Here is an 18,957-nt window from a genome sequence, read left to right on the forward strand (position 1 = left end):
TTTATACTTTCAGACTAGACAACATTATAACGTCATACATGCTATAGCAATAGGAAAACGGGCCTTATAAACACCTGCAAGCAAATTGCAGGCTGTTTTGAAGGCATTTACAATTTCAAGATAAGCATTTTAAAAAAATAATTCTGTTTTATTTTAATTTCACTAATTTTTTTTAACAGTTTAATTTGGGCAGTTTTAGCGTTGAAATTTAATCATGAGTGATTATATCTTCAATTTATGCCAGGCGAGTCAATATTTTTGAGTCAAATAAGTCGCTAGGTGAATACTGCATATAATATTCAATGTCAGAGAGTATCTTAAGATGGGCTGCTGGTGTCAGAAGATCATCATTTTCAAAATTCTCTCTATCCTCACTAATTTAATTTAATTCTGGCTCAGGTTGGCTCAAAGCTTTGATCGAAGTTTCGGTGATCAGAGTCATTAACTGCAATTATATTCAGACTGAGGAACATTAGTAAGGATTGGTTCTGTTTGCTGAAATTGCTCCCAAATGGTTGGCTTCGATTTCTTCAAACGCCACCAAATTCTCCTTTATTGCCCATACACAAATGACAATAGTAGTTTGTAATGTTGCTCTGGGTCACAAGATCTTAACATCTAGCAACATTCACAAGTACAACATCCACAAACTTTGAGAGTTCAGTCATGGCCTCGTAAGCAGCTAGTCTCTTTCTAGCCACAAACATCCATCAGCTGCAGCTTGGAAGTGCTATTCTTTGGAAGACTGACTGATTCTGCAATCATTAGGTCAGGAATTTCAGGATGCACACGGTAGTTATCCATTAACATGCCCCTACCCTGAGCTTGAAATTTTCTATCCAGAGATTAAACACACTACTCAAAAACTGTATGTCACCCAAGATTGCCGATTTGAAGTGGTAATTGATGCCTCCAGGGAAGTGTCAAACATTGTTGAAACATCTTAGCTAACCGAGCGCCCAGAAGAGGAGTCACGTGCTTTCCAGCAACGCACTTTCTGTCGTAAAAGCCGAGAATCCCACCGGTAGAAGCTTCCAGAAAAGTCACGTTTCATCAACGTTAAAACACATCACGAGGCTGGCGGATTTGAAGTAATGCAAGCAGAGCTGATGAAAACCATTTGTCAGTTCAGGAGTCACTTCTCTGATTGCTTTCATTTCTTGATCCATCCCCAGTTGACTAGAGAGATCACTAAACCTGATATCTTGTGCAATTTTGATGGGACTTTTCCAGTAAAATGTGTTCCGAAATTTCGGGGACATTTTTATTGCAAGCTGCCTTGGACTATTCAAGAAGTTCTTCATCAACGCCCTTGAGTGTAGAAGTGCATAACTGTTTAATGGCTGCCCGAGTGATGCCATTATTGTAAAATTAGCTCTGCTATGGGTAACAATGTCCGAAATAACTTCCTGCCTTTGTAAGAAGATGGAGTAATTATGAGCAAACTATTAAAACAGATCATTTTGTGGTCATTAAAATTTGTACAAGCAATTAAAACATTGAAGGGTTACACGCGGAAGAGAGCACGAGAGCTACACCGCTGCAGAGAACATAGTATGAAAGTTACACGCCGAGAGAGGGCTAATCAGCAAGCTGCCTTTACCCAGTAAACCTGCAGGGAATCAGAAGAGACCAGGGATCAGTAATTTTGTGTCCTGAACTCCCTAAAAAAGGACAAGTTCTGTACGGCTATAACAATATGCAAATTCAAATGAGTATAAAATGTCAAGCACAGTAGGGACAGTCACCACCATAACATTATGTGGGTTATAACGATAGGTGACTTAACATTATGCAATCGCGACTTTTCTTTTGCTAATGGTATACTTTTATACATGTTTGTAGTTTTATATAAGTACAGTTGTAAATCTTTGTGCACCTAAATTGTGGACCATTTTGTGAAATAATGGCTGTGCAATTTGTAGGATTCAGGATCTAAAAGAGCGAATTCGCCAACGTACCAACTTACCACTGGGGCCAAGTATTGACACACATGGCGAGACCTTCCTGTCACAGGAGGTAGTTGTCAATCTTTTGCAGGAGACCAGGCAGGCCTTTGAGAGGTGCCATAGGGTAAGAATGTTACAAAATTAATTTGTCATTTATATCATTGTACAGGTATTGTACTTTTGAGATTGGAACTGTGCAATAGTTTTCCTCAAGTAGGCCACAAATAGTAGTGTATCACTGCTGACGCATTCCAGTTTACCACTTTGCAAACTTCTGCAAGAGGTTATTCTGGAGAAATTTTTCTTTGTGCCAACTCAATGGGCCCAAATTTCCCCAGGAGTGTTTTTTTGGAGCAACTTGATTTTCCTGGAGTATCTTTTTAGTTGCATTTCTGGCCATTTAATTTGCGCCAGTGTAAGTGAGTTAGTTATGTTTTTTTTTAAAGTTTTTTTTTCCAAAGGGGCACGAAACCAGCCACTTGTGTCTGTTTTGGCATTTAAGCAAGTTTAGACAGCTAAACATTACTCCAAACTAACTTAGGCCAGCGTAAGTGGACACTCTTGTATGTTCAAAAAAACCTTGCGGTGACTTAAGAGATCAGTGCAGGCAGCCAGAGATAGGGGTGGGGAAGGGGACCTTGCAAAGCACTAAACACCTTCACAACAACATTAAAGAAGCATAAATACATTTAAAGTGCAAAACAAAACAGTACATTTGCACTAAGCACGAAACAAAGCACAAAAAGTAATACGCAATTAATTAACAAACAAAAAATAGAAGGTACCCTGCACCTAAAGCACCAAGACCAAAGTAATAATCAATCAATCAGTAAATAACAAATAAAAAATAGAAGTCCTACCTTAGGGAACGCAGCGGGCCGCCGATGAGGGAGCCCATTCGGCCAGGGATAGGTGCTACACGGTTCAGCCCCACCCACACAGCCTGCAGTGGCACTCATAGATTCGGCCTGCCAGGAGCTACTGCACATGCGCGCAGACTCTAGCGCGCATGTGCAGAGGTCCAGGCACTGTTTTCAGCGCTGGGACCTGGCTCCGCCCCCAATCCAATGGGCCACGCTACGCTACCACCGAGGAGAGGCTGGGGAGCGGCCAAAATCGGGAGGAAGATTTTCGGCACGCTTGGAGGTGGACAAAAACGGCGCACCTTGGGTGAGGGTGCCAGACAAAGGGGTTGGGGAAATTTGAGCCCAATATAACTATTATATTCAGCAGCACCCACTTTTACTAATTCTATCATTTTATTTATAGCTGTCTGACTCTTCTGATTTACCAAAGAATGCTTTTCGAATATTTACTATTCTCGTGGAGTATTTGTGTGTTGAGCATATTGACTATGCCCTAGAGATTGGACTTGCAGGTAATTCCCATTATTGGAATGTTCATTGTATGGAAGTTTCTCTGTGAATGAGTAAAATGTTGTATTTTCACTAAATTTGTGACCGGCCAACTTCCCTTCCTAGCCCCTATTTTAGCTGATATTGCAAGTGGATTGCTCTCCTCAGGCATTGTCCAGCTGCCTTTCAAAACCGTTATCGTTGCTGCCTCATCAAAAAAAACAGCATTGATCCCTGTGCCCTCACTAACTACCATTACATTGCCAACTTCCCTTTCTTCTCCAACATCCTTGAGCATGTTGTTATCTCCCATTTCCCCTGCACCTCCATGTTTGAGTCACTCCAACCAAGTTTCTGTCACTTAGACAGCACTGTCATGGCCCTAACCAAAGTCGCAAATGACGATCACTGTGATGGAGGTGCCATTATTCCTCATCATCCTTGACCTCTGCAGCCTTTGACTTATTTCATCTTAGGCAATTTCTAAATTTCTAAGTATGATCCACCCATTACAACAAGTTTCTAAAATGATTTCCGGGGTTGCACCTCCATCACTCTTATCTGGAAGTCCATTCCAGTATGTTGATTACTTTGTGTGAAGAAGGACTTCCTGATGAGTCTGTAGGGGGAAATTGGGAAGGCTTCTCCTCCCACGAGCGGGCCCCCTGATATAGAGGGTCGACACTCGCCCCAACCCGCGTAGCAGTTCTCGAAGTTAGCTGACAGAGACGAATGGCAAGGTATAACGATCTTTTATTACGAACGTCCGGGAAAACCTCTCATCACAGTCGCCTGTGAGTGGAGATGCTCTCCAAACAGCACAATCATACAACTTTTATACATTTCAAAAACCCCTCTGTTCCCTGGTAAGACCTCCCTAGATCTCTAATTGGACATAAGATATTCTTATCCATGGGTGAATTTGAATATTAAGTCCAATGTCCCACAGCTTTGAGTACCAGGGCTGATCAGCCAGCATTGCGTTAGTGTCTCTCTCTAGGTTGTATACTTCTTCCATCAGCCGGATATACTGTCGTCTCTGATTCTGGATTCCTTGCACCAAATGTAATAGTTCCTCATTTAATTCCGGTATCTATTTGCCTTGCGGTTCCCATGCCGCCTCCATGTACCCTTCTCGGGGGGTATCTGTGACTGTTCCATGGATGATTTCCGTTGTCTTGGGATGTATGTGATATCCATTTATGTCTATTTCTCCCTTGGGTCTGAATCAGAAGTTAGGGCTAATGAGGACACTGGGTGACTCCTCCCCTGGTCTTAATCGTGTGGTTGGCTGCCCCCGTGCTCACTTACCACTCTCCATTTCCTCGCGGGGCAGCGATGGTCTGAAGATCGTGTTTAAGAGGAGTGATACTCAGCATACATCCATTTATCTGGTGGAATCCACAATCATCATTCGTCATTCGTGGCGTACCTCGACATAAAATCACTTGGTTATTTTTATAGCAGTCGGTTATGGCAATGCCTCTGGTACTGTTGTTAATTTTAATCAACCGTCTGGCAGGCTGGTGGTCACGCAACCGAGTTTGGTTTCTTACTTCACCGATATTATCGATCTGATATAAGGGGTCTCCCTTTGTTACATCATACTGTGGTATGGACAACACAAATCCGATCATATTCACCCTCCCAGTAATACATCTGAATTTTGGCACCCATGCGTGACTATTCCTCTGTACTTCGCAGGTGTTATTAATTTTTTTATCTAGAGTCCAATTGTTAAGTATGCTGTTTGGGATCCAATCTGGTATGTCCCCATTCTGGAGTTGCTCCAAGTTATGTTGTACTTCACGTAATAATATCCAGGCCCCTATCTCAGCTTGTAATCATTTACTTATGTTGTTCCCCATTGCGTGGATCAAATTTATTGTCTTGGCATGCTTCTGTAATGTATAGGCCACCTGTAACAGTTCCCCTTCCGCGCCATCTCCCAACCGCGCTTGTAGGGCTTGGTTATTTATGTCCCTTCCCAATAAACCCCGTAAGATTTGCGTCAAGGTATTGACCCGGTCGTCTATTGCATACAGGTCTATAGTATTCACTGTTGCAAGGCCCGCAACGTAACCCGTGTCCAGCGTTTCCAGTATATCCCTTTTTGTTCGACCTCGTTCTATCCCCTTTCTGATATTGAATCTCATGGTTGTGGATTCCGGGCCTTCAAGGATTCGCTGAGTCAGATTCTAGTACAGACTTAGAGTCTCATTCCCACAGAAGCTAGGAAGGATGATATCCGTGAGGTTTAGGGCCACCGTAAGTAGCCGTTGCCGCATCCCAAAATGCATCCTCTTCTTAGATTCCCTTATTACTAGTCCCCCTGTGGCTCCCGTCTTTATGGACGGGCTTATGGGGGGACTTGCGTGGTTGTGCTGGGAAGAGTTGTTGTTCCCAGGGTGGTTGTCGGGGCAGCGGTCAGGCTTCCTTTGGGCGTGTTTGGTGTCCCAGCCGGACCTTTATTCCGGGTCCACTACATTGTCATCTTTCCTCCACACTCCATCCACCCCCCTTTTTAGGTTGTATTCCTTCTTGTTTGCGCTGCGCATGATCAATACCGGCTTCTCTGTTATTACCGTGTCACACTTCGGGACATACACCTTATATTCCAGAGACCTTCCTTGGTTCATTTTATCCTATTGGCCAGTTTTCCTAAACATCCTGGGGTCCCACCCCACTTTTTGCTCCGTTCTGTTCCCACCCTTCTGTTCTTGCGGGGTGGATTTGGCTGCTTGTTTTGCAACTTCGTCCGCCCAGGCATGAGCTTCTAGAACTGAAATTCCATCCAGTTGGATTTCTGCGCCCTTCCCCTTTTGGTCCTATGAACTTGATCCTGTCCTCGGAATCTACTGGCGCCCTTGGCATCGCCAGCCTGCTGCATTACAACCTTACTTAATACACTATACATAGCCATGCATTAAAATAAGTTTTGTCCTTGCTCCAGTCCTTGGCTGCTGGGATGCATATTTCGGCAGTTAAATTAAACAAAGCCCTATAGTTCATGCAGTTGTGTCTTTCCTGCGTGTGCTATATCTCGCGTAGTCCATCTGTTTTATCCAGTGCTTGTGTGGGCCTTAAGGTTCCCAGTAATATGAGTCTCCAGGGTCGAAGTAGCTGCTGTGGTCCCATCTCGGTGAGTGTTTTATCTGCAAATTTTAAACATATCCTGGTCGTCACCAGGTGTTAGGTTCTGGTCTACTCATCTTTTATCCATGCATGTCGAGGTCACTGTGAAATCGGAGGTAAGGGTTAGGTTGGGTTTGTGGACTCCACTTACCCACTGTGGGGTACATTGGCTCTATTGCCATAGGTGATGGTGCTATGGCTGCGCACTGCACTATCCGTCTGGTCCCATTTAAAAAAAATCTCTTCCAGCTTATTTATCTTAGCTTTTAACTCTTGAATTTGTTTTGTTTGAGTATCTTTCTTTTGTATCAGGCGAGTATTATTACATAGGCTAGTTCTGTTTTATTTTTATTCTGACTATCCCACCATTTCCTCGATCTGTCAGGTGAGTCTTTTTTATTCTATTAAGAAATCCAAATTAATCACGTCCAGTATAAAACAGCTGTCAATGAAAAGGGTTAACTCCTTTACAGGTTTGTAAGAAGGCCTGATGTCATTATGTGACTTCGCGTAATCATCCAAAAAAATTTTTTAAGTCTTTGTGCCTTCAAAACTTGCTTAGAAATTAGGAGTCGTTAAAACAGCAGAAATCATTAGTAAAGCCGTCATAATAAAAGTCTTTTCATTAGATTAAACTCCAATTTTTTCTTAACTTCTAATTCAAGTACTTGCCAAAGATTTTTTTTTAATTGATTTAAAACGAGACCACACATTTTTAATAGCTATTTTGTTTACTGAAATCCAATTTTAAAATTCAGTAAGCTTTTCTAATTCCCAGTTTTTTTTCTTTCTGTGCTGAGTTCGCATAGTTTAGATCTTTTCTCCTCGTTATTTTCAAAATCCTTTTGCTTCTTTAGACTGTTGGGTACTTTTCTTGATAAACAACGTCCATTTTGGAAATCTTTCAAACTGCAGTGAAACTTTCTCGTAATTTAAAATCATTATCAATGGAGAGTGTCTTTTACCTCTTCAAATTCTTTTTTAAAAATTAAACCAATATCTTTTTCACAGCCGATATCAACGAGTATTTAGTAAGTTATGTCTTTTTCCATCGCAAACACCCTTTTTTTTTTTCAGCACCTATTTAGTACGTTATGTCTTTTTTTTTCAGATCTCCTTTCTTCAAATTATGTTTTGTATTTTACACGGAGGGCTTGTGTCTGCATAAATTTGTTAATTTAAAATCATCAGACAATCGAAGACACTTTTTCTTTCAAATTCGTTCAATTTGTTTTCTTTCAAAGTTGTGTCTTTATCTTCTTTAACCCTTGTCCCGCTGGTACCCCTAATGCCAAATTTTTCTCTTACAAGTCCTAAATGTTCTTTTTACTAATTAGCACCTGGGACAATACAATTTAATTTGAAGTAATATTCTGGATTTACCTTTTCGCCTTCCTTGACTATTTTGCATGCTCTATAAAATCGCCTCTCAAATACCTCCTTTCCAAGATGAAAGCCCCAGCTCTCTTCTCTAGACTTTCCTTGTTACTAATCTCCACTCTTTCACCATCTGAATGCCTCCTTTTGTTTGTTGGTACTATATTCAGTCCCCCCACCTATCTCAACATAACTATTTTTAAAATAAAGAAACACAATTCTTTGGTTATTCCCAAGATTTGTCCTGAATTCCCACAGCTTTGAGTATAACTAATAGCCTTTAGTTTGGAAGTTGTGGTGAACCATGTCATGGGACCGTCCCATTCTCCTTGAGTCGTCTCTTCCTCTGAGAAATCGAAAGGGTGAGGCAGGAACTTCACTTTGTGGAAACATTTTGACTGCTGTTTACCGATGATTGATTTCATGTTTTTATAGTGAATTGAAATGAGACTGATGAGGCTTTAGTTGCCTGTATCTTTTATCACACTTTTTGAATTTGAGTACCACAAGTCTGCTTCTGTGAACCGTATGATTAATAAAGCAGATAAACAATATTTAATTAACTGTGTTCTGATAATTGGACCTCGATATGATTGAAATCTGAGAAAAAGTTATCTTTTTTTTCCCCTCAGCAATCCCGTCTACAGATTCCAAGACTGCAATTCTTTACTTTTTAGATGTTGTACAACAGGCAAATACCATTTTTCATTTGTTTGACAAACAGTTTAATGACCACCTCATGCCACTGATTAGGTGAGAGAATTTTGTTAATTGATTCAAACACTTTTTTAATTGATAACTATTATGGAAATAATCATATGGAACTCATTTATTAGTGAGAATTTAAAATGTAACAGATCTTAACTTTTCTGCGTACCTCCCTCATGCATGCTTAATGTGGAGTATTTGGACAATCATGTTGTACCCTCCGTGTTTACATAAGCAACAAAGTTCTCGGAATGGTGAACAACTTCTAATGGAGATCGCTTTTCCAATAATTTATGATATTTAATTTGAAAACTAAATGTGGCTGGACTGTTAAAGTGAAGACAAGATTTTGCAACATGAAATACAGAAATATGGTACCTATCTTCCGAGCAAATTATGAGTTCTGTATGTTCGTTAGGGAAACTGGGACTTGATTTCAAAGTGCATTTATAGCAATGTAAACACTTCTTTAAAGTTTGGAATCTAATCTAAAATGTAGTAAATTGTCAAACAATATCCTTAAACGCCCGTTGTGAAAATGATTGATTTGATTGGCTTCAAAAATCCTGAAAAGATCTTTTTTTGAAAATAAAGTTGCAAATAAACTTTTCTCTCAGAATCTCACTTCTATCTGTAAGGGGTTACCCTCATTCAAAGTCTGGGCAGTAAAATAAGTAAATGTTTGATTTAACAATTGTACTTGCAGCTCTTCTCCTAAACTGACTGAGTGCCTGCAGAAGAAGAAAGAGGTGATTGAACAGATGGAAGTTAAACTGGATACAGGCATTGACCGGTAAATAGAAATTCATCACAACATGCCCATTTCAGGGATGTCATTAAACCCCTCAGTTTTTCATCTGTCTATACAGCATCTCATTATCATTTAGTTAATCATCCATCGGGCATCTGTTAGATAAAGCCTTTCACTAAACAGTGTTATCTTTAAGCTGCTTAATCATTAAACAAAATAAACATTTTTCTCTCATTAAAAAAAATCATTTTTTTGTACTGTAGAAAACCTTTTATCCAAATGAATGGGAGATTCTAAAGTTTCAGTAATTGAAAATTGAGAGTACAATTTTCATTTGTATTGATGTAAATGAGTTTTAATTTAAAGAAGATTTTTGAAGGTTCTGCAGTATCTAACTTTCTATCATAAAAAATCTCTGACACTAATATGGTTGATTACTGTGCATTTTACATTTGTATGGGCAAGCACAATGGTAAACTCGTATTTACGTTCCAGTGATTTGATTCTATTAATGGGCCAGGTTATGTAATAGCTGAACATTTCTTTTTGCATTTGTTAATTTCCACCAGTTTTTTTTTTATTGGAAATGTCTGATTTTATATGAGCAAATTATTTTTGAGTTGGGGTCGAATGTCAAGGTCTTTTGACTCTTTGAAACTACAATGGCACAGTCTCCCAAATTAGATACAGTGGCCTAGCTCAGTTTTGTAAGTTTAGAGTCGTAGAATTGTACAGCACAGAAGAAGGGTTTCTTGGACACAGCTATCCAATTAGTCACACTCCCCTGCTCTTTCCCAAATTTTCTTTTTCAAGTACATATACAATACCCTTTTGATATTGAATCTGCTTCCACTACCTTTACAGACGGTGCATTCCAGATCATCATAACTGTCTGTGTTTTAAACAAAAAAAATTATCCATCTTTCCACTGGTTCTATACCAATTGCCTTTAAATCTGTTTTTTTTTTATTCGTTCATGGGATGTGGGCATCGCTGGTAAGGCCAGCATTTTTTTCCTCTGGTTACTGACCCACCCGCCAGTGGAAACCGTGTTTCCTATCAAAATCCATCATCATTTTGAACAGGTGCCGTAACCTACAGAACTACGACCAAGAGCTGGAAAGTGGGATTAGGCTGGATAGCTCTTGGTCGGCCAGCACAGACACGATGGGCCAAAATGGCCTCATTCGTGCTGTAAATTTCTATGATTTTATGATCTCTGTTAAATCTCCCCTTAAATTCCTCTGCTCTAAGGAGAACAATCCCAGCTTCTCTAATCCCTTCACATAACTGAAGTCCCTCATACAAACATAAGAACAGTGACAGACAATTGTGTTACTTTGTGAATCACAATAGTCTAATGTGTGGTCAGTGGCGCGGCAAAGCAAAGGCGCTTGTCACTGGTCACGCTTGTCACTGGCTTCGAAGAAAGCTGCCCATAGAGAACTGGCTAGCTCTGTAGCTTTCTCGACGTGCAATTAATTGCAGCACTCTAATGGTAGTTCCAAACGAAGAGCTGTAATGACATCATCAAGCTTTTTAATCAGCCAATCACATCGACGAATTCTCAGACAGCAAACCAGGAAATGAAAAACAGCTTTTATCCGTATTTTAAAAAAAAAATGTAAGAGCGAAATAAAGATTGGGAGTTTCACATGGGGATAAAGTAGAAGTTGAAATATCCTCAACAAACTTCCAACGTTTAAATTTTTTTTTTTTTTTATCATACTGGAGAAATTTAACACTCCACAAATATAAAAAATAGTTTTTCAGGGCCGGCATGGTGGTTTAGCAGTCAATACAGTGTTAAAACCCCAGTTACATCTATTCCAACAAGGATTAACATTTAGTGGGGTCCTCAACAGCGATATTGTAGTGGAAACCTCCAAGTTTTCATAATTTTCACTGATTGCCAGTTGTTGGTTGGGATGAGGGGGTCCACAGCACAGTCTGAGTCGGAGCAGTGAACGACTGACTGCAACTTCAGGATTTCCACGTTTAGGTACACAAGCAATAAATCCTGAAGTTGCGTTCAGTTTCAAAGGGGTCATGCTGGTGAAAGCTGACAGTTCGCCATCATTACCCACTGCAAAATCTGGGCCAATATATATACTCTGCACCTCACTGAAACCATATGATGATCTGGGAGAGGCCAAAAAATAGATTAAAAACCCAGGCTAAATTGGGGGTATCAAATCTGGGAAATTCTTCTCCAATCCCCTTGGGCAATCGAAACTAGTTCAGGAGGACACTCTGACCCTGAATTCTACACAGTACCTACCTTTTGTCCAAGGTGATCTCCAGTCCAGCTCTCGCTTAAAGAATTTCAGCAAATCTGCATCCAACTGCTTTAATGCTTTTCTCTGAAAAGTGCAGCATTCACCCAGCCTACATGCATAACACTGTACTTTACCAATTTAAATATCATTTGCCCATCACAAGCCCAATCCCTCAATATCCACCTGAAGCATTTGAGCACCATTTATAGCCCTGACCATCTCTCAATCTTTTTATCATCTGCAAATTTGCAGATAGTGCCCCGACACCTACATCTAGATCATTAATAAAAATAGTAAAGAGCAATGGCTAGATCAGAATTCTTTACTGTAGGAATCTCCAGTAACAAACATTTTAAAGTTTTTAAATATTGCAGATATACATATTTCAAAAGTTACTCTTTTTACAGAATTTAGATTGAAATTTATACTATCTATAATATATGCTATTCCTTCATTGCATTTTTAAAAATTGTGTAGTCCTGTACCAACATAGAATAAAGTAACTGCTTTATCTCACAATAAAAGTACCCACTTTGTTCTGTGAAGGACGTTGAATTGCATGATTGGACATATGAAGCACATCCTGGCTGTTGAACAGAAAAAGACAGACTTCAAACCGGAGGATGAAAACAACGTACTAATACAATATACAAATGTATGTATCCACAAACCACTGTACAGTTTGTAGAACATATCACAGAAAATCAGCTCCATTTTATTGTACATAAAAATTGTATATTCTATTTAATCCTCCCAAATGACCATGCCACATGATTGTGCTGAAAGTTTTAGGGTAGAATTACTGATCTGCAATCCATTACCTCCAAAGCTGCTGCTTTCAGACTGAATCTCGTGCTAATTTTTTTTAGCCTCCTATTTTTTTTACTTCACTATTAATTTTATGGTGAGAAAGAGAGAATTTTTCATTGATATCGTGTCTTGTTGCATCCTTGGGACATTCCAAAGCACTTCACATCCAAGACATTACTTTTTGAAGTGCAGTTACTGTTATGTAAGAAAACATGACAGCCAATTTGTACCCAGAAAGATTCTACAAACAGCAAATGAAGGATCAGTAAATCTGCTTTTTAATGGTTGAGGGAGGAATGTTGGTTATACCACTTGGAGAACTTTATGCTCATTGAAGAGTGCCACATAATCTATTGGTTACCTCAACATGCTTCGGTTTAGTGTCCCATTCAAAAGATGGCACCTGCATCAATGCAACGATCCCTTGGTACTGAACTGAAATAAACCTACATTACATATTTAATTCCTGGAATGGAGCTTGAAACCTGATCATTTGACTGACAAAAGTGTAACCAAACGAGAGATTGTTTTTGATAAGTATCAATAAGGAGTGGGGCTTTCCTATAAATTCCACAACGTCCGTTGCTCATGTCTTAGGACAATGGACTTGGCAGCAGAATTGGCTGACTTTTTCCTCTGCATACCGTTTAACAACCTGCTGCCCACGGTACTATAGGATGTTTGGAGGAGTTTAATGTGGCAAGCTATAGTTGGCTCATGGAGTTAGGACATTGCGTTAATTTCTGCCATTGGAGTTTGGATGCAAGCTAGCTAGATGACATGAAAAGTTGTGAAGTGCTGCATTTTCTTTACCATTAATTTCTTTGGGGATTTTCCTGATCATCCGGCATAGCTTTAGCAGATCATCTGCGGAAACCTTGAGTTTTGAATACTGTGCTTAGTCTGAGCTACCTGATTTTTACCACACAAGATTCTGTGGTATTACTGTAATTGAACATATCTTCCATGATCGTGACGAAGCCATTACCTTCCTTTATTCCCTGGAGGGAAGTTGGGCTAATCTTATGAGTCATCACTTGCTCACAGTTTAAAGTCTTATCTGGAAATTGGGCAACATTTGGAATTTGCTAGTTCGACATATTACACAATGCACTTTTTATAGTTAGGACCGCTGAGTTCACATACATTTGTGTATAAAATAAAATTCTTGACAAAAACAGCTAGCTGGAATAATAGATTGACATGTCAGGTTTTGGTCAGTAATGATAACAGCATATACCTCACACAGTATTTTATGCAGTGATCCTTAGAATTGCCAATGTTTTGCCAAGTTCTGCATTCATTTTGTTGCCTACATAGCTGCTTTAGGAACACATCAAGTTATAATCTCAGCAGGAGTCTGATTGCAAAGCAGCTCCCCGAGTCTTTGTTAATTTGGGATGCATGTTTTGTATACGAATGTTGTATGCTTATCCTCTCGTGTTTGAAAACTAAATATAGATGTACATATATTTTGGTTTAAATATTAAAGCTTGATTTGGTGAATGTGATTTGTCGGGGGGGGGGTGGGGGTGTGGCTACAGGTAAAGTTATTACAAGTTAAATGTTTATCCGTTATTATTTACCAACCTTGAAACAATTACAAATAGAATTGAATGTTTTATCACAGAGATTTGGAACAACTGCGGTTGGTATAGAATGTAATGTCCCATTTTTACTAAATAGAATACAGTAGCAAACGGTATTAATGTCACACTTTCTATGACTTTTTTGGGTAGGCTTGTGTCAAAGTCTGTGGCTATGTTGGAAAGCAAGTCGAAAAAAATCGAAATTCAATGGATGGGAAGAATGTAGATACTGTTCTAACAGAATTTGGAGTTCGCTTCCATCGTCTAATTCATGAGCACCTTCAGCAGTATACATACAGTTCGATGGGTGGCATGCTCGCTATCTGTGATGTAGCTGAATATCGGAAGTGTGCCAAAGAATTTAAGGTGTTGTATACACTCTTAATATTAACCTATTGACTTTATGTGGCTTTGTACTGTTAATACTTTGCACTGCCATTTGCTGATTATGTAATATTTTCTTATCTCTTTGAATACGAGTTCAAATTAAGTGATTAGGTTGCATATGTTACCATAACTATCGTGATTAGAGGTTTTTAAAAAAAAAAAGTTTTCTTAAATGGATCCAATTTAATTTTGACAATCCCCCCCCCCTCAAAAAAAATGCAAATTCAATAGAAAAGCTGCCTCCCCATCACTTTAACCATCTGACTGTCTTAGAAAGCCTCAACGTTTTCATTGATTCATATAGTCTGTTCTCTTAATTGCATAGGAATTTTCATTGCTGTATAATTTTGTAGTTTGTTTCATCTTATTGTCTTTTACTGAATAATGTTATGTTGTAAGGGCCCTTTTTAATTTGTCAGGCATAATACAATGTAGTTAAGAGTAACAACATTAGCACTTAAATTTTTTTTAACCATAAAGCCTTTAATCCAAACACATGTGCTTGCATTTTAGAAATTATAGACAATCATTTAAGTAGAGTAGTGAAATGCAACAATGCAGACGTATTCAGCAAATCCACATTCAGAATTGAGGATCAGACAGGCCTGCCCCATTTTCAGTAAATTAATTGATTCATTTCTGCTTGTATCACCAGATGGTCTTGCATTTCAGTCTTATGCTAGAGACTTACTAAGAACAAAGAATTATATATGGAAATTTGAATTAGTGGATCAAAATAATTTAAATGCTTTAGTTATAATTATGGTATGTTTGTCTCCATTATAATACAGCAGAGGAAAATGAAACCCTGTGTAGCTATGGAAATATAGATTTGCTGAAAAGCTAATGGCTGATTTATTCCAAGGTTACAAACTTTTACTTGATATGTAACTTACTGAAATAAAATAGAAAATGCTGGATGTGCACACTTGGTCAGTTATCATCTGTGGAGACAATAAACAAGTTATTTAAAGTGTAATACTTTCACAGAACTAACAACAACTTGTGTGTATATATATATATAATAGGAGCAGTAGTAGGCCATTCGACCCTTCAAGTCTGCACCACCATTCAATATGATCCTCTTATCACAACACCATATTCCCGCTTTTTCCCTGTACCCCTTGACGTCTTAAAACATCCCAAGGTACTTTACAGAAGTGTTCTCAAACAAAATTTGACACTGTGCCACTTAAGGAGATATTGGAACTGACGTGGTTTTAAGGAGTGCTTTAAAGGAGGAGAGAGAGAGACACACAGCGGGGTTTAAGGAGAGAATTCGAGTTTCGGGCCAAGGCAGCCAAGGTTGGAGCGTTTTAAAATTGGATGTGTAAGAGGCCAGAATTAGAGGAGCACAGAGATCTTGGGAGGGTTGTAGGACTGGAAGAGATTATAGAGATCGGAAGGGACGAGGCTGTGTAGAGATTTGAAAACGAGAATGAGAATTTTAAAATTGAGGTGTTGCTGGACCTGATGGGTGTACAGCTGAAATGTTAACTTGTCTGTTCACACCACGGATGCTGACTGACCCGCTCAGTGCTTCCACCATTTTCTGTTTTGGTTGATTATCAACATTTGCAGTTTTTTTGGTCTTTTATTCAACTAAAGCAGCATTTTGTTCACATTATTTATTGTAAACCCATTTGTATTCATTTGAATCCTATTTTTCTTGCCATGAAATTCCAAAATAGGAAACTATTTATAACTTTTTTTTCTTTAATTTGGCTTTTATTTCATAAACACTTAAACTTGCTATAAATAACCTGACTTTCAATATATAAAACCACCTAGGCCAACACCATGGTGTGAATTGCACTGTGTTGCACTTCATTGGAGTCATGAACATGTTGCTAATGTGAGAGCTTTCACCACACAGTTAATTCTGTTATCCCTCCACACTTGATTTGTAGCATTTCCTTAACTCTTTCTCTGTTCTTTTGCTTCTTTTTAAAAAGCATTTTATTTCAATTCCGTTTCTATTTTTGTTTCTTTAAACCTACGTAATATTGTATCTAAACAACTTGACTGCTGAAGTACTTTATAATAGATTTTTTTTGTAAACCCTTTTCATTTCTTTACGAGCCAGCTTTTTAAAAATGCTATATCAACCCTCCAGACTTCACACTTTGTTATAACTGAAAAACTGAAATGGATCAGGGTATTTCCGTATCTAGTTTCCTGATCAAACAATTAAACTGTGTGACACTGATACTATTTACTTGATAAGAATTAGACTTAAAAAAAAATGAATCCCAGTCTGACCTGTAATCTAGTCGAGCATTAATTTGAAGAATGCAGTGCAAATACATCTACCAGTTAATTAGCAGAATAATACATGGTGCCCTTTTTTTTAAAAAAACATATCCTCTGACTTACTTTGACAGCTTCACAAGTGATTCACTACTATATTCATCTTTAATTAAATAAACATGCATGTAGCGCACACCACTACAAATTTTCTGTTACACTCTTCTATCAGCGTTTCTCAGTCACACTTAATCATCAACTAATCTAGACAAGTTTATATTTCTCAACAAATGATTCTAGATAGTGGGTATTTTTTGGGGGAAAACAAGTTTCCTGCCAAAACTATTGTTTCTCCTATTTGGTACATGCCTTCTGCATTCTTCAGGTTACAAAAGTTGTTTTTCCCTCCCCAAAGATGTAATTTGCTCTCTGTAGAATTACTGCAACTCCTACTTTAATTGAGCATTTTCTGCTTTTCCTTACAGATCCCCTTGGTGTTGCAACTTTTTGACACGCTACATGCACTCTGTAATCTTCTGGTAGTAGCACCTGACAACCTTAAGCAAGTCTGTTCTGGAGAACAACTGACTAATCTTGACAAGAACATCCTTCATGCGTTTGTGCAGTTACGGTCCGACTACAGATCAGCGCGTCTTGGTCGTCACTTCAGCTGAAATCCTTGATTTTTGAATCTGAATATGGTGTCAGAGCTTGACGTTCTGGACTTTTCAGGCTTAGGCTGTTTGGAACTTTGGAAGCTTTAACTACAGGGCATTCCAATACCTGTTACATAGCCATTCACAAATACAATTGATGGGATATTTATGACTTCACTAAAAGGCAGCCATTATTGAACGGTGTTTCATTCAAAAACAGGCTGAGCTAATCCAAGCTAAACACAAGTAATATTTTTGCACAATTTATGCTCTAACAATAAATTATCTGGAGCTGAACCTATCAGAAGCTACTAACATAATTCAAGTTTTGCATATGTTACAAAATTCATGTTCAAAATTAAATACAATCAGGGAGGTTGTTGAAGCACTGAATATTAAATTTAAAGCTCAGTTCTATAAACACTTGTTTGAAGAAAATGTAGAGTGTTTTATCCAGGTATAATGGATTCACTTCCTCTTGCTGTACACAGATGTAACACTATATTAATAGGAGTATATTTGTTTATACAGGTCTTTGATTAAACAGCTACAGCAGGTGCCTCTGCATATGGAACATAGTTATTGCTTCATGGGATAATTTGTTGGTCAGGAAATGGGGTGTTGAGGAAGATGCAATGCAGCACGGTGATGCTATTCCTATGTAAGTTAACTTAGCAATTTTAGTCTTAATGAGCTACTGCAGGTAGTGCTCTAGTAATATTACCTTTGCCATCTCTGGTGTTGAGATTACTGCTCCATTGTGGCAATAACATAAAACTGCTAAAGGTGAAAAAAGAATTGAGCATTCTGGAAATCATTGCTCTTGTAAGTTATGGGAGGGAATGCTTTTCTGTTTCTCAAAATTACTGAGTTTTAATCTTATTTGCCATTAAAAAATAAACATCAGTAATTTCAACAAAGTTCAATTTATTTTGTAGATCATTTAAGTGTTCTCAACAAAGTTTGATCAGTGTGTCTGCCAGTGCTACAAACCGAATTGGTCGATCATTTTTACATTTTGTATGGTTCCTTTTTGACATTCTATAATGAATTTACATTATTCCTGAATGGTTGTATTAGCTGTAATTATTTGCTGTGCATGCATGCTGTGCAGTATTTCTTTTTGAGTATGAAGAGTAAAAGGTTGGAAACGACAAGTGGCGGGAAAACTGCAGAATTCTTCCACTGATTAAATTGTAAACACCGCTTCATCATTAAACTGCAAATACCCCCGTGTACACAGTAGTGAAGCATTTCTCTTTATTTCTGAACTACTGTTAATAACCCCAGATACTGTGTTATGGTGCATATGGGGAAAGAGAAGATGTTGTAAGATTTGAATATTCTTGAGTGGTCAGCACAAAAGATTTTTAAATCGGAAACACCCTTTTCCATATGATTTGATAAGTTATGAAAAGTCATGATTGTTTAACTCGTAAACCTCATTTCATGACTAAAGATATAGTAAAAGTTCACGGGATTGGGGATAATATATTAGCATGGATAGAGGATTGGCTAACTAACAGAACAGAGTCGGGATAAATGGTTCATTCTCTGGTTGGCAGCCAGTAACTAGTGGGGTGCTGCAGGAATCAGTGCTGGGACCCCATCTATTTACAATATACATTAATGACTTGGAAGAAGGGACTGAGTGTAACGTAGCCAAGTTTGCTGACAATACAAAGATGGCAGGAAAAGCACTGTGAGGAGGACA

The 18,957-nt window shown here is 38.5% G+C and overlaps 1 protein-coding gene across 2 annotated transcripts in view; it reads left to right on the plus strand.

The window, feature by feature from the left end:
* Positions 1 to 18,488, plus strand: part of exoc5 (exocyst complex component 5) — a 79,780-nt gene extending 61,292 nt beyond the window's left edge. For both annotated transcript variants that reach the window (XM_070879158.1, XM_070879159.1), the window contains 7 exons: positions 1,926 to 2,073; positions 3,219 to 3,327; positions 8,449 to 8,569; positions 9,231 to 9,317; positions 12,101 to 12,209; positions 14,104 to 14,319; positions 17,073 to 18,488. In XM_070879158.1, the coding sequence (XP_070735259.1) occupies positions 1,926 to 2,073; positions 3,219 to 3,327; positions 8,449 to 8,569; positions 9,231 to 9,317; positions 12,101 to 12,209; positions 14,104 to 14,319; positions 17,073 to 17,261 (979 nt within the window). In that variant the 3' untranslated portion in view covers positions 17,262 to 18,488. The remainder of the gene's footprint in view (positions 1 to 1,925; positions 2,074 to 3,218; positions 3,328 to 8,448; positions 8,570 to 9,230; positions 9,318 to 12,100; positions 12,210 to 14,103; positions 14,320 to 17,072) is intronic.
* Positions 18,489 to 18,957: the final 469 nt, after the last annotated feature.

This window comes from Pristiophorus japonicus, chromosome 4, assembly GCF_044704955.1.
Source record: "Pristiophorus japonicus isolate sPriJap1 chromosome 4, sPriJap1.hap1, whole genome shotgun sequence".
In the NCBI taxonomy this organism is placed as follows: Eukaryota; Metazoa; Chordata; class Chondrichthyes; family Pristiophoridae; genus Pristiophorus; species Pristiophorus japonicus.